Source organism: Alexandromys fortis, unplaced genomic scaffold (assembly GCF_014885135.2).
Source record: "Alexandromys fortis isolate MF-2015 unplaced genomic scaffold, M_Fortis_MF-2015_v1.1 scaffold_37, whole genome shotgun sequence".
Lineage (NCBI taxonomy): Eukaryota > Metazoa > Chordata > Mammalia > Rodentia > Cricetidae > Alexandromys > Alexandromys fortis.
In genome coordinates this window covers 6,049,299-6,063,279 of record NW_026067914.1, presented here as the reverse complement: position 1 = coordinate 6,063,279, position 13,981 = coordinate 6,049,299, and the positions used below count along the sequence as shown (strand labels likewise).

The 13,981-nt window shown below is 44.6% G+C and overlaps 1 protein-coding gene and 1 long non-coding RNA gene across 2 annotated transcripts in view; one reads left to right on the top strand and one right to left on the bottom strand.

The window, feature by feature from the left end:
* Positions 1-577: 577 nt before the first annotated feature.
* Positions 578-11,974, bottom strand: Amacr (alpha-methylacyl-CoA racemase). The gene is made up of 5 exons (XM_050139043.1): positions 11,666-11,974; positions 10,649-10,792; positions 9,325-9,485; positions 5,745-5,931; positions 578-1,304 (listed from the first exon to the last, which is right to left on the bottom strand). Exons 1-5 carry the CDS (start codon positions 11,910-11,912, stop codon positions 895-897), a joined length of 1,149 nt encoding a protein of 382 aa, XP_049995000.1. The 5' UTR covers positions 11,913-11,974; the 3' UTR covers positions 578-894.
* The window catches only part of LOC126499729 (uncharacterized), a 31,491-nt gene continuing 29,482 nt past the window's right edge, over positions 11,973-13,981 (top strand). Inside the window, exon 1 of the long non-coding RNA XR_007591173.1 lies at positions 11,973-12,200. This is a non-coding gene — a long non-coding RNA (uncharacterized lncRNA). The remainder of the gene's footprint in view (positions 12,201-13,981) is intronic.

Here is a 13,981-nt window from a genome sequence, read left to right as displayed (position 1 = left end):
CATCTTTTGAAGTTGTAATAGAGATGCCCAAGATGAGGTGCCCATTTTGCTCCTGAAGTTTATCTTAGACATGGCTCTCACTGAGGGGCAGGTCAGCGTTAGGATGTCTTCTTTGCACTGATTGGTCTCCATGTTGTCTGTGGAATACCTTCTGACTTGCCTGCTTAATTAAAGCTGCTTATTGTGATTTTCGAGAGGATAAGCAGAAGGACTTCTGGGGCAGACAGAGACATGATCAGTTCAGAGGCAGACACTGGTGGGAGGAGCTTAGCAGACTTTCATTGGATACAGGGCAGTTAATTGCCAGGTGATGGAGAAGGCCACCAGGCTACCCCCACACAGCCCAGCAGCCAGCACACTGATCTGAAGCAGGGTATTATGAAGAAAACTTAAGACCATTTGCTAACATCTGAGTTCAAAGACAAGGAGGGAATGATAAGGCTTTTAAGGGGTATGCATTTTTTTTTAACAATAGTGTCCCAATATTTCAATGCACCAGAAAATTCTATTTAATGACATTTAAAGGGCTTCCTAGAACGCTTTTACAACTTAAAAACACTGTTCACTTCCAGCTGGAAAAAAAAAAGCTTTATTTATTAAAATTATATTAATCTATTTAAAATATACCAGTTATATTTCTATAAGAGCATTAATACCAATGAATCATGTTATCAAGTAAATTGAAAGGCAGAAAAGCCATGACAAGTTAATATTCCTCAATCAGAGGCTCTGGAGCGCGGCTTCAGAATGCAATCATTACTCTGTAATCAGCCTTCAGCTGTGTCTTGATTGGAACACTCGGATCACTTCATTGCTATTCATCCACATTTCCACGCACACCATGGGCGTCATTCTCCAGTGTAACAGCGTTCAGATTCCCCGGAGCCATGCGAGTCAGAGGTGGGCTTTTGGCTTCGTATTCCCAGTGACTCCATCTGAGCACAGCTGCTTGATCTCATCTGGACTGAACCCAAACTCTCTAAGAACCTCTTCGGTGTGCTCTCCTACCAAAGAGTCCCTTTTGGCAGAAGGGACGCCTGGGGTTCTGGACAGCAGGGGTGCAGGGCGGGGGCTTGTGCGCTGCTCCTCGTCCGTGACAAATGAGGCGCGCTCCCTGTTGTGACTGTGGTGGACGGCCTCCTTAACCGACAGCACCGGGGTCACACAGGCGTCTGTCCCGTCGAAGATCTGGCACCACTCGGCCCTGGTCTTCTTTGCAAACACACCTGCAAATTTCTTCTTCATTTCCGGCCAATCAGCCATGCTCATCTGGCTGGGGAGTTCATCAGACTGGAGGCCAAGTCCTGAAGGGAAATGCAATGTCTTAGGTTATTAGGCTCTGGGCGCAGCAATAATCAGCAAAGAGTCCACCATGACAACCTAAATCAGAGTTTCTCAAAGGACTGGCAAGGAAGAAACTAACCAGTTTGAAGCTGGAGCCAACGGCTGCAGCAGGCAGGGATGGGAGCAGCGACAGCTAAAAACAAGCCCGTCATTGTCAAGAGTTTTTACTGACAATTTCAGAAAGCCAGTCTGTTTTCAATGATCTAGTTTCCAGAAATTGACATCTTTCCTGAGTAGATTTTTTTTTAAAGAAATTTCCTCAGGAAAGCATTATCTGTCTAGTTGAATTAAGATAACACGACACTTTATATAAAAATACAGTTTTAAATGTTATACCTGACTCTCACTGCTAACAAGAAAGGAGGCTCAGGATAAGTGGTAAGCACAGGGCTGTAGCTTTGTAAGTAATGTTCCTTTCTCTTCACCTTAAACTAAAAGCTCAAAGGTTTTTAAGGTAGCCAAAGTCTAGGTGAAGGTTTTTAGACCTCACATTGGTGTGAAAATTCGCCAAACAACTATTATTTCTCATTGTCAGTGTTCAATAAATTATATGGGATATTCAGCAGCTTATTATTTTTTAAAAAGCCATGGGTTCGAGGAGGTTCCCAACTGTATAGTCTCATGTAAGTGTTCAGGGCCCATTAAGCTTCGTTGTTCAGCAGACACATCCGATGCATCTTTGTGAGTTTGTCTACAACACTGTCCCAAGTGAAGAAAGAGTCACTTTATAGGGGATGGGTATAAATCTCACTTTTACAGCTGGGCAGTGGTGGTGCAGGCCTTTAATCCCAGCACTCGGGAGGCAGAGGCAGGCAGATCTCTGTGAGTTCAAGGCCAACCTGGTCTACAAGAGCTAGTTCCAGAACAGGCACCAAAAGAGATATAGAGAAACCCTGTCTCAAAAAAAAAAAAAAAAAAAAAAAAAGTGAGAGATTTTACCTAGTTTAGCTGAGCACTAAGCTAACTGGGCAGACTTCAGTGGTTAGGCATACAAGTAACACAGATTAAGTTAATGAAATTCATTAGAAACAACAAACCTGCAGAGAACTCAAATATCTAATCCGAGGACAGAATGCCTTATTAATAAAGAGAAATGAACAGACTTCTAAGACACCACCAAATATATTTACAAAGGCATTAACAGGGCCATAAAAAGACAGGAGAGAAAGGTCAGAAGAAAACAATTGAATAAATATCTTAAAAGTTTCAAAATTTGATGAAAACCCCTAACACACATGTGTAAGAAACTACTCATCAAAGAAGGAATTCAAACTACAGAGCATCCCTGAGATTACAAGGCAAGTAGCCCAGGTAGATGGACTGGGAAGCTTAATGTGGCTAAAGACAGTAATATCCTCAGATCAGGGCTTACCCTCAACAGAACCCCAGTCAAAATCTCAGCTATGGGTTGGAGAGATGTCTCAGTGGTCAAGTGTTGCCATAGAAGCAGGGAGACCTGATTTCAAATCCCTGGGACCCACATAAAGGCACGGAGTGGTGATATCTGGCTAATCCCGGAGCTCCTACAGTGAGATGAGAGGCCAGAGGATCCCTAGCTGTGTCAAGCCAGTCTGGCATTTGCAGCAGCGAACAATGAGAGAGACCCTGTCTCAAGCAAGGTCGAAGGCCAACACTGGCCCCCAAGGCTGTCCTTTGAACTCCTCACAAGTGCCAATGCCCACACTACCCCACCCAAATGCATGTGCACACACATATCATGCACACAAGCACATTTTAAAAAAAGCAAATACCTTGTTTGCTGAAATTGACAAACTGATCCTAAAATTTACATGGAAATCCCAACAGCCAAGACAATGCTGAAGAACACACACCTCTCAGTTTCGAACCTACTACAAAAATCAAGATACAGGGACATAAAGACAGACAATGCAACAGAACTGAAAGTTAGGAGTAGAGTACTCTCCTACCATGTGGGAAGACCTGTGCTCTAATCCCAGTTCTGTCAAATGAAAAGAGGAGAAATAAACCCTTACATGTACGGTCACCTGACTTTAAGAAGGATACAAATATTATTCTATGCAGAAAGAACTGTCTTTACTGAAGAAACTAGAGATCCTAATGCAAAAAAAAAAAAAAAGAGTTAAATCCTAACTCACCTTGACCGTAGACATTAATTCAAAATGCACAAAGGTGAAATGTGAGAACCATCCACCAACGCAGCCTTCATAAGAAACCACTGGGTGAGACTGAATAATTGGGAGTTTTCTGTACTAATTTCTGAGCAATGTTTACCAGAGGATAAGGGGAAATGTACCAAGACGGCTTTCCGTGAAGTTACTAGTGCTCAAGAGAAGCTGTGATTGTTTAAGAGTTCAGGCTGTAAGCTTTTTCACGGAAAATATCTTCACTTTGAAATGTGGATGTTGATGAGAAACAACAGACTAAAATGTACTTAACCATTTAAATGTATTTTCTGTGGACAATACATATATTATATACACATGGCTGTTGTGTGATGTAAAGGCCTCCATGCTGTATCCTTGCTGCTTTTTCAGGGCTCTGTGGACAAGACATTATGTACTGACCACTGACCCTTCATCTAGCATTACTCAGTCCGAAATTCTGTTTCAATTTCATACATGGTCTACACAAATCATTCTGCTCCGTAGTTTTGTCGACTATACTTGAGTGTAAGTTAATCATATGATCATAAAATGCTTTGGGATGTCTATAAAGGCAACCAGGACAGGTACATACAGATGATATGTAGCAGTGTCCTGCATGTAGAGAGCCACTAACAAGGAAATAATGGTACTGCATCGGCTTTTTACACAACTGAAAAATCCCCAAACGGACATCAATCCCGCTTTTAAAGGACTGGCACCCATAAAGTGCTGTTCTTCAAGGATGGGAAGAACAGCATGTTTAAGTTCTTTTCTGAGACTAACTCAACACATGGGGCTGTGGGGGGGTGCGTCACTCAGCCCTCATTCGAGATGGTAATTAACAGACAGTAGACAGTGACCTCACTGTCTCTCAGCCCTGCATGGGATGGATGTCCTTATCAAATTTCTCCCCTCAAAGCTCAGGGGGCAGTGCTAAAGGTGAGGCAGAAAGCCGGAGGGGACTGGTGACTCCAGCGAAAATGGCTTCTTCCAGATACGACAGGGTGACGCAGATGTGAACTCACAGAGACTGTGACAGCAGGCACAGGACCTGCAAAATTCAAACTGGACAAAATTCCAGCACTGAGAAGAGGAAGCCAACACAGGTCCCACCGCCCTGAACCAAGAAGGTAAACCTGTGACTGATACCTGCTGGGAGAGGGAAAAGCAGTTTTCTCTAAGGAAGTGGCACCGGGTTATATTAAGGATACTACAGGGCAAGTCCCATGTCCAGGTGGGTAGTTGTCCAACACAAAACAAACTTGGTGTTGTGTGTGTGTGTGTGTCTGTGTGTGTGAGCATGTGTGTGCGTTGGTTTTTGTTAGTTTTGTTTTGTTTTTGAAACAAAAAAGAACGAAAAGATGGTTGGGAGAGATGGTGGGGAGAAACCGAGAGGGCTTGAGAGAGGGAAAAGAATATGATCAAAATATAAATATGCTGTATAAAAATTCTTAAATAGTAAAATAATTTTTTAAGTAATTAAAAAAGACATACAAAATAAAGCGGAGAGCAAATGAAGAATGTAATGAACCCAAGCCTCTAGTCTCTGCATGCGTTTACCTATGGTACCACGTCTGGCCTGTCTCTACTTCCTGAGTTCTGGGATTACAGGCATCTGCCATCATGGCCAGTTTTACTTCAGAGTATATCTAAAACCACTTAATAAGCTGTAGTTGGACCTTTAAACTGAAACAGTTCACATAACGGAATAATTCCAGTCCAATTACTTCACAAGGGAGGAAGCAATCCCAAATTCCCCCAAATAGTGGGTAGCATGCCACAAAGATAGGAACTCACAATAAAGGGAAATTTCCAAGATATCAAGGGACAGTGACATTGTTCAGCTGAATCTCACTCACCAAAATCTCTATGTGCTTAGGTGACTTTACTACACCTTAGTACTGTAAGAGATATCCATCAAGGAACAGAAGCCAAGAGAACCAACATACCTCTTTCAGGAAGGATAAGGAAGGTTTGGGTACATGAGGTAGGATACACATCCATCCAGTGTCATGAGCAACTGAGGAATCAGCTCTCCCATTAAAGGGATTGTTAATGTTTCTTACGTCCTGAGTTATTTTATAGAGTAGTAAAATTATCTGTCAATTTAAGATATTGACAGGGAAAATGCCCCCACAATAGACTGATGGCTATGGTTACATTAACTAGAAAGTTGGATGTAAAAACAACAACAAAAAGACATCATGGAATTCAAAAGGTCTCACAATCAAGACTAAAGAACTCACAGTAAAGGGGGAACAGGAGGCTCCTTACCTTTGACCAGCAGCTGATAGAACTGAGGCTCTATTGCACCAACAGCCATGAACTCCCCGTCTGCTGTCTTGTAGGTTGTGTAGAAAGGGGACCCACCATCTAACAGGTTTTGTCCTCGAGGCTGTCCCCACAGCATCGTGTGCTGAGTCTTCCACAGGAAAGAACTTAAGTAGGCTGTTCCTTCCACCTTTGAAGAAGCAAGGCACTTTAGGTTGCAGATGCTTAGGTAAGTATAAAGGAAGGATGATTTAGGGGTTTGAATATTTATGTATCTGCCTATTTTACAAGGCATGGCAATTATATCTAACCATACGATTTCACTGATATTTCTGGAGGTTTCTTTGTGCTATTGGGGCTTGAGGGCAGTTATGGAGTGGACCTAAGGCCTTGCACAAGCTCAGCAATTACTCTACCCTAAGCTATGCCCTCAGCTCTCTTTTCATTGTTAACTTTGGACAAGGTCTCACTAAGTTGTTCAGGTTGACATGATTGCAGCCCAGTCACGGCTGCTGTTCTCCTGCCTCACCTTCCTGAGCAGCTGGGTTACCTGTGCTATATGGCCTTATAGTCTAAAAGTTTTAGAGTTCTCATGACGCCCATGGCCCAGGAAAAACCTCTTACCCTGAGGTTACCCACAGAGGGTTCCTTTCCAACAGTGAGCATGGAACTCCTCATCTGCTGGCCGTGAAACAAATGCAAAACAGTCTCTGGATACAGTCCAGTTTTCCCTTCCAGCCTAAACTCTCAGATGCACCGAATCATGGCAGTGGCATCTGTCATTGCCAAACACAGTCCTCCTACAGCCAAATGATGAGGGCTACTTATACTCATGTAACCGGCCTAGCCACAGGTGATGCTTCTGTGGGGTTAGGTCAGCATTCTCATATTTGTATGAGGACATTAATGAATCGCACATAGATATACATATGCACATAAGTATGTCACTGCTTTAACTGAACTTTACGTTTATCATTTAATGCTTTAATCCCAAGAAATCAGAGATCTAGTCACACTCATTACGAAAGCTTTTCCCCCTCCTTTTGCATAAATTTGAGCTCGTTATTAAAACACTCTAAAGGAAAACTACTGTTCTACACAGATCTTAATTTGGGCTTGCTCATTCCAAACCCACTACAAAAAGGGCTGGCTTTCTCCTCAGGCCTCACCCCTGACAGACGGTTAGTGGAGCAAATACTAAGCAAACTGGGTTACCCGAGCGGCGGCACTAGTAGTTCTCGTGGGAAGTTCAGAATACTGATCATCTGACTTTCATATTCAGGCCAAAGAGGGCGAAAAGTTTTCTGGTTCCAGACGGAACCAACCTTGTAACAAAGTCTTTCCGCTGGGCTTCCTTGTAAGTGAGACACACTTAGCATCACAGGAGGCTGCAGGAAGAGACCTAGCGCCAGCGATCCTCATCACACAGTGAGGCCCAGAAGTGGCTACCCCAGCACGTGTCTCCTACTTGCTTTCTCACATGCCACACAAGCTGCTTAGACAAGAGCCTAGGGCACAGGAAAAGGGCAGCCCCAGCTACCACCACTGTCATCATGTGGGCCAGCAGTCCACAGGCGGTACACAACGCCAAGGTCAGGTGCACTCCAAACAGAGAGCAGATACAACAAAATCGACCTTTACCATAGTTATCTTAACCCCACAGGTTTTAGGGCAAAGCACTGTGCAAAAAAAACAGGCCCCATTTCACTTCAAGTCCTCTGGGACCAAGTATTCTGTTGCTCAACAAGTAGCTACTGGCCTGTCAGGAAAAGGTATCTGGCTCACCTTAGTCAGTGTCTACAAATCTTACAGGGCTGAGGACATGACAAATGAGGTTTACTTGACCTGTTGCCTTGAGTCATTAACCAACAATTATGATTGCCTAATGAAAATATGAATCCCAAAAGAAGTTCGTACTTACTCAGACCGCAACATTGTCTAATAATTAGGGAAGTCTAATTAGATACATTCTGATAAAAAGCGAAAGCATCTTTTACTTACAGTTAACTATAAATAGTCAATTACATGCAGCAAACTATGATCCCCTATAACTCCTAAGGCCACATGTTTATTCTTGGTCCATTCCTTTTGGATGGCACGCACTGTGCCCGCGGCAGGCAGTAGAGGAAAGCTTTTGAAAGCCTGTCTTGGGTTAAATTGTGCTATGGTTCTGTCGCTGAATCTTTCTAGCCACCCTTCAAAGAAGAGTATCTGGAGCCTTCAAATGTTCAATAGCCAATGGGAATGAGCCTTTCGCCCTTGGGCTGTGCGGCTCCCAGAGAGGTAGCCACAGGGCACTCAGTGATACAATATGAACTGTTGGCCGCTGTTGCTAGCTCATGTTGAGGCTGTGTAATGACGAGGCCAGGAACCAGGGTTAAACGGTAAACCCCACATTGTGCCTCCCAAAATACACAATAGAGGGACCAAAAGGACAAGGGGAGCTGTGCCCATGACAGAATCACAGAAACAGGCATAGTGCAGGGCTGGATATGATACACCCACGGGGAGAAGAAAGCAGTCCACCAAGGCTTCAACGTGAGGAGGTGCAGTAGAGACGGACTCTGTAAAGGTCACCCAGTGACCCAATCCAATTGACATTGTTCAATCATTAAAACCTGAGGTGCTCACAGGCTTTCCTTTGACCCCCTGGCCATTAGTGTTCTCTGGGCATGGTCTGACTTTGGTCTCCATGATGATAGTCCCTTATTGTTCTAGGCTTTCCCTTCCTCCACCATTGCCTCTCCTCTTCTGCCTACACACTGCAGACAGAACAGCAGTTTGTCCCCTCCCCAGGGACCACGGACTCTCCCACTTTATTCCCAAATGACATGACTGCAAATCTGTCACTAGTCCCTACTTGGGTATGCCCCCTGGACAGCGAAAAGCTCCTTCAAGCTTTAAATGCACAAAACTAAATTCATTTTCCTGTAGGGGGCGGGAAAAGACAATCACAGATCCTTAGAGAGTCAACTGGGGGGCTCCGCTGACACACCACACAGCGATAAACTAACCCCCTAGCAACTATGACAAGCTGACAAGTTATTCTTTGACACGGTTGGAATGTGACCATCCAAGAGGTCTGCAGAGCTAGGAGGAAAGAAGTCGGCTGCCAGCCTGGGCTCTGCTGCTTCGTGCCATCAGAGGGCACAACAAAGGAGGGCACAGGGTCTCCCAAGCTGCCCTCTGACCAGATGTACTCTGACACACTCACACAAAACCATTAAATGAACGAATAGGTTTAAAGTGCTGGCACCATAGGCGGCTTCGAGATGGCATTCTAAAGCATCCAGTGGGGAGGGGGAGCTATTTGAAAAAAAAAAAAGATACCTTGTTAGGCATGGTGGCACACACCTTTAATTCCTGCATGCAGGAGACAGAGGTAGGTGGAACCCCATGAGTTCAAAGACAGCCAGGGCTACATAGAGAGATCCTGTCTCAAAAAGGGGGAAAAAAAAACCCTCTTTGGTCCCTTGAATATTAAACTTTATTTATTCCTTGTCTTATTTGGAGAGTTTCTGAGGCAATCATACATCACAGGGCAGCCCCACCATCACCAGCCCACCACCCAGTTAATACTCACCATGTTCGCATCAATGACCTGACCCTGGCCAGAACGCGTGCGTTCCAAGAGAGCGAGCACAATGCCCAGTGCGCACATGAGGCCACCACCACCGAAGTCAGCCAGGAGATTCAACGGTGGGTATGGGTTCTCCCCACTTTGGCCAATCTTTGACAGAACACCTGCACCACGGACAACAAATCGAATGCCCCTTTTAAAAATAAACACACGAGCAATCTTCGAGGGATAACCCATTTTTATAATCATCAACCTAAGTGAAAATGGTACACGGTGCTCTTCAAACTATGAACCCATTTGGCTTAACTTTTCCTCTGCTAAACTGTCCTAGAGTCAGGCGGGGTGGCACAGCCCTGTAACCCCCGCACTCAGGTGACCGAGGCAAGTAGATCTAGATTTTTAGCCTGGGCTATACAGAGAACTCCCCCAGCAAAACACATAAATGAGTAAAAACAAGAAAATCACTCCAACTGACATTTTTAATATCTTATTAAAGTTCTCACTAAGTTTAAAAGAAAAAAATTACTGTCAATTTGTCTCCTGGCTTTAAAGCAGTGCAACATGCTTTCATGTTTTATCAAAAGGAGATGTAAGAAAAATAGAGTCGGGCCATTCTAACACATGTTCTCACAGGCACGGATTCCAGTGGAGTGATGGAGAGACCTGAAAACTGTGGGCTTTTCACAGAAGTCTGAAATGGTGGCTCAAAAGGATTCTTGGTAAGGGAATGTAAGAATCAAGCTGAACCTTCTTTTCCAAAATGTAGAATAACCAACCATCCATCTTATTACCTTGGTCCTCACCCCTAGTAGGGGCCTTTCTGAAAACTGATTTCCCAATCATAGAAAACAGGTATAACTAGTGATTATCACCCATCAAATAAATTGGGGGGAGCACAGGTAGAGCTTTAAAATGACAAAATGACAGTTCTAGGAACTCGAATCAACCTGTTTTCAACAACCGCGTTCTCTTTGCCAGTTCCAACAAGTATTTCTATCTTTACACTTTAAAGTTCTTGCTAATCAGGGCTGGGGGCTAGAGAGATGGCTCCGTCATTCAGAGTGTGTGCTGCTCTAGCAGAAGACCCCAGTTCAGTGCCCAGTGCCCACACAGAAGGGCTCACAACAGAGACCTGTGACCCTAGGTCCAGATGCTCCAGGACCCTCTTCTGGCGTCCAGAGGCATGTACGCTCACACTCATATATCCACATACATACACACAATGAAAAGATAACGAATCGTTTTTAAACCCTTGTCAATCAACGGAACTGCACTTCCTGATGTTGAAGCCAATCCCAAGAGTTTTCAAAAAGCAGTTCCCACATACCTGACAAAGCCAAATAGTTGATGTCATGGCCAGCTGCCTTGGAGAAACTTCCCGACTGGCCGAATCCACTCAGCCTGGCATAGATGAGCTTTGGATTGTCCTTCAGTAGGGTTTCTGGCCCAAGCTGAAGCTTCTCCATGACACCTTTAGAGAAAAGTCATCAATTGTTTGGGGGTTTTTGTTTTTAAAGAGAGCATGAGACAGAGATAATCCCTTCTACCGGGCAAACTAAAAGTGTGCTCATGCAAGTAACACTAACAAGAGTTGCTGTAATTTTGATTAAAGCTTTCATAATTAAGCGTCATTTGGACCACCCTCATCTTCAAATGGGGTACTTAAACGCTATGATATAATCCTAAATGTTACCGTTACTGTCCTCAGATAAGCCTGTGAAGCCTAAAAGTTGTTACATATAAATACACCTGGTGCCCCATCCCCACTCAGTTCATTGTCCATCTTCCACCAGGCAGTGTCAGTAAGAGTGTTTAGCAAGAGTGGCTAAATCAGGGATCGACGGAAACACAGGTGCATGGGATACTCTGGATAATAATACAGGAGGAAAGACCATTATTAAATGGATGGAGAAAGACTTGACTCAGGGTTTGTGACAGTTGCAAATGCCAGTGGACAGCCAGATGGGGGCGTACGTCACCAAGTATGCAAGTTTTACAGCTCGAAAATGGTGTCTGTAGAGCATTCAAACAGTGTCTTTGCAAGGCCCAAAGTAAATGAAGTGATCTTGGAGCCGGAGTTTAGGAATATCATCACTTAGGGAAAGGTTAGCATGAACTGTGGATAGCTTTAGAGTACAAGCATAGCAACATGTCAAAGGGTCAGTGGCAATATTCCAACGAGTTAGAGTCTCAAACGGTTCAAGGCCCCAAAGAATAAGGGCAGATGTAGAAGAGCTTTTAGGGTCCAAAAAAAAAAAAAAAAATAAGCAAATTAAAAGCCTAAGGAACCAGAGAGGCTCAGTAAGGAGCCAGGAGGGAAGGGCGAACTCGCGGCGCGGCTCACCGCAGCGGAAGGGCTCCAGCAGCACGTCCGCGCTTGCGCACATGCGCCGCAACACGGCGGCTCCGCGCGGCTGCTTCAGGTCCAGCACGAGCGAGCGCTTGCCCCGGGCCAGGAGGCTCATGTCCCCCGCGGAGCCCGGCCGGTCGATGCACACCACCTGAGCTCCGAAGTCCGCCAGGATCATCCCGCAGAACGGCCCGGGGGCCAGGCCCGCCAGCTCCAAAACCCTGACGCCACGCAGCACCATGGCCAGTCCCGCGGTGACAGCTGAGCGGCCCGAAGTCCCACCCGCCCTGTAGCATCTCTAACCCCGCGCCCCGCCTCCCTCACGCGCCTGCGCGGGGGGGGGGGCACCCTGGAGGCTGTGCGCTTGCGCACTTCCCGCCTACCCGCGGTAGACCCAGGCTAAAGTTTAGCCTGTTGTTTCAGTTAATGGTTTAATTCGGGTGCCAATGTTAAAGTCCTTGACCTTGAACTCTGGCTTCTGCCGAACCTCTCTGGAATCCCTGCTCCCATCCTCAATAAGTGACTAAAGGTACTTTAAGCCCTTTATTATTTAGAGCAATATAAGGAGGCAAGCACATATCCTTCCATACGCCACAGGGTGTCTCCCTTGCCGTCCTGAAAACTGTTTTCTTCCAATAACAGTTTGAAAACCCCTCCTAGACACCCTAAGATTTAAAGGGAAGGCCTGGGGGTGTAGCTCAGTTGGTAGACTGAGTGCCTAGCATGCATGGAGACCAGCACCGCTTAAAATACCGTGGTGTGGACTCCCTATAACCCCAGCATTTAGGAGTCTGGGATATCAGAAGTATTGTTCAATCGGGGCTGAGTAAGAGAGCCTTAAAAATGGTTTTGGTTTGTCAGCTGTCGGTTTTATGGACAACTACAAGTTCGAGTTAGAAACTCTTTTTTCAACCTTTAAAAAAGTACGGCAAACAATCAAATACTCTACCCACATTTATGGGTCGTATTACCAGTAGTGGTGGAGACTGCGTGTAGGTGGCCAAATGCAGTTTCTAAGAGCTCTAGGAAACTGAATAAAGCGAGAGAGAGACAAATTCTATAAAACTCTGGCACCTATTCTTAACAAGTGAGGCAGATAAGAAAAGCTAAGGCGAAATGCTACATAGTTGAAGCCAAAACTCTTTTAACCAGCTGCTGAGTTTTAAGATTCTTCTGCGCAGGGGGGAATCTGTGCTCTCCCAGAGTGAGCTGCCTCCAGCCTAGGGCAGGCATCCTCTGCATGATCTCCAATGCTCCCCTCTGGTCAGTTGCTGTTTCGTGTGTCTACCTTTGTTCCAGCCTAAAGTTTCCTATTATCGCCGCTTACTTTCTGTGCATTTTGAAAATCTGGAAAGGAAAGAGAAAATTGCAAAGCCTGTGGTATATACGGCTGGCTTCCACACCGAGATATTAGCATTTTATTGGAGTTGCTTCTGTTCTGTTTTTCTGAAAAACCTGGTACAGATGTGACTTGAGCTTACATACAGAATCATAGTCACATGAATTGAAGGTTTTAACCAGTACCGTACTTTACAAATCATTTCAAAATACTGAGTTATCCAGAGGCCCAGACAATGTACAAAGAAATCTCAACCCTCCAGATCTTTCCTCTGGCACAAACTGTCTTCACAAAGTTAATCAGAGGAAACAATAATCTAAAATTTTTGGTATGGTGTCAAACAGCTGTCATCCCAGCACTTGGGAAGTAGAAGCAGAACTATCAGAAATTCAACGTCATCCTTGACTATATATAGCAAGTTCAAAGCCAGCCTGGGCTACATGAGACCCTGTTTCAAATCAACCACAACCCAACAATAAATAGACAAATAAAATATAGATGCAAACAAAAAACCTCCTAAATAAAAAAGATGAAATAATTAAGAAGCATTATTTTATACTTTTTTATTGGTATGGATGTTTTGCCTGCATGTATGTCTGTGCACCGTGGGCAAGCCTGGTACCTGCAGGGCCAGAAGAGGGTGCTGTATCTGAGGATACAACAGTTCCCTGAGAGAACTGGAGTTACTGGTGGCTGTGTGCCACGTAAGCACTAGGTATCAAACCTCTTAAAAAAAAAAACCCTCTAAAAAAATCAGCCAGTGTTCTGAAGTGCTGACCCATCATCTCTGGAATTGTTCTGGAAGTGCTGACCACCCCTAGAATTATATTCACAATTGGGTCTCAATACCAAATGGGAGTTCTCTGTTGGGTCAAGATAGGAAAATATGTAGAAAACTTGCCAAATGATGTGTCTTATTACTGTGTTTGAAAATAAAAGTGTAAGTCTACGGTTGTCGGTTAGTCATAGAG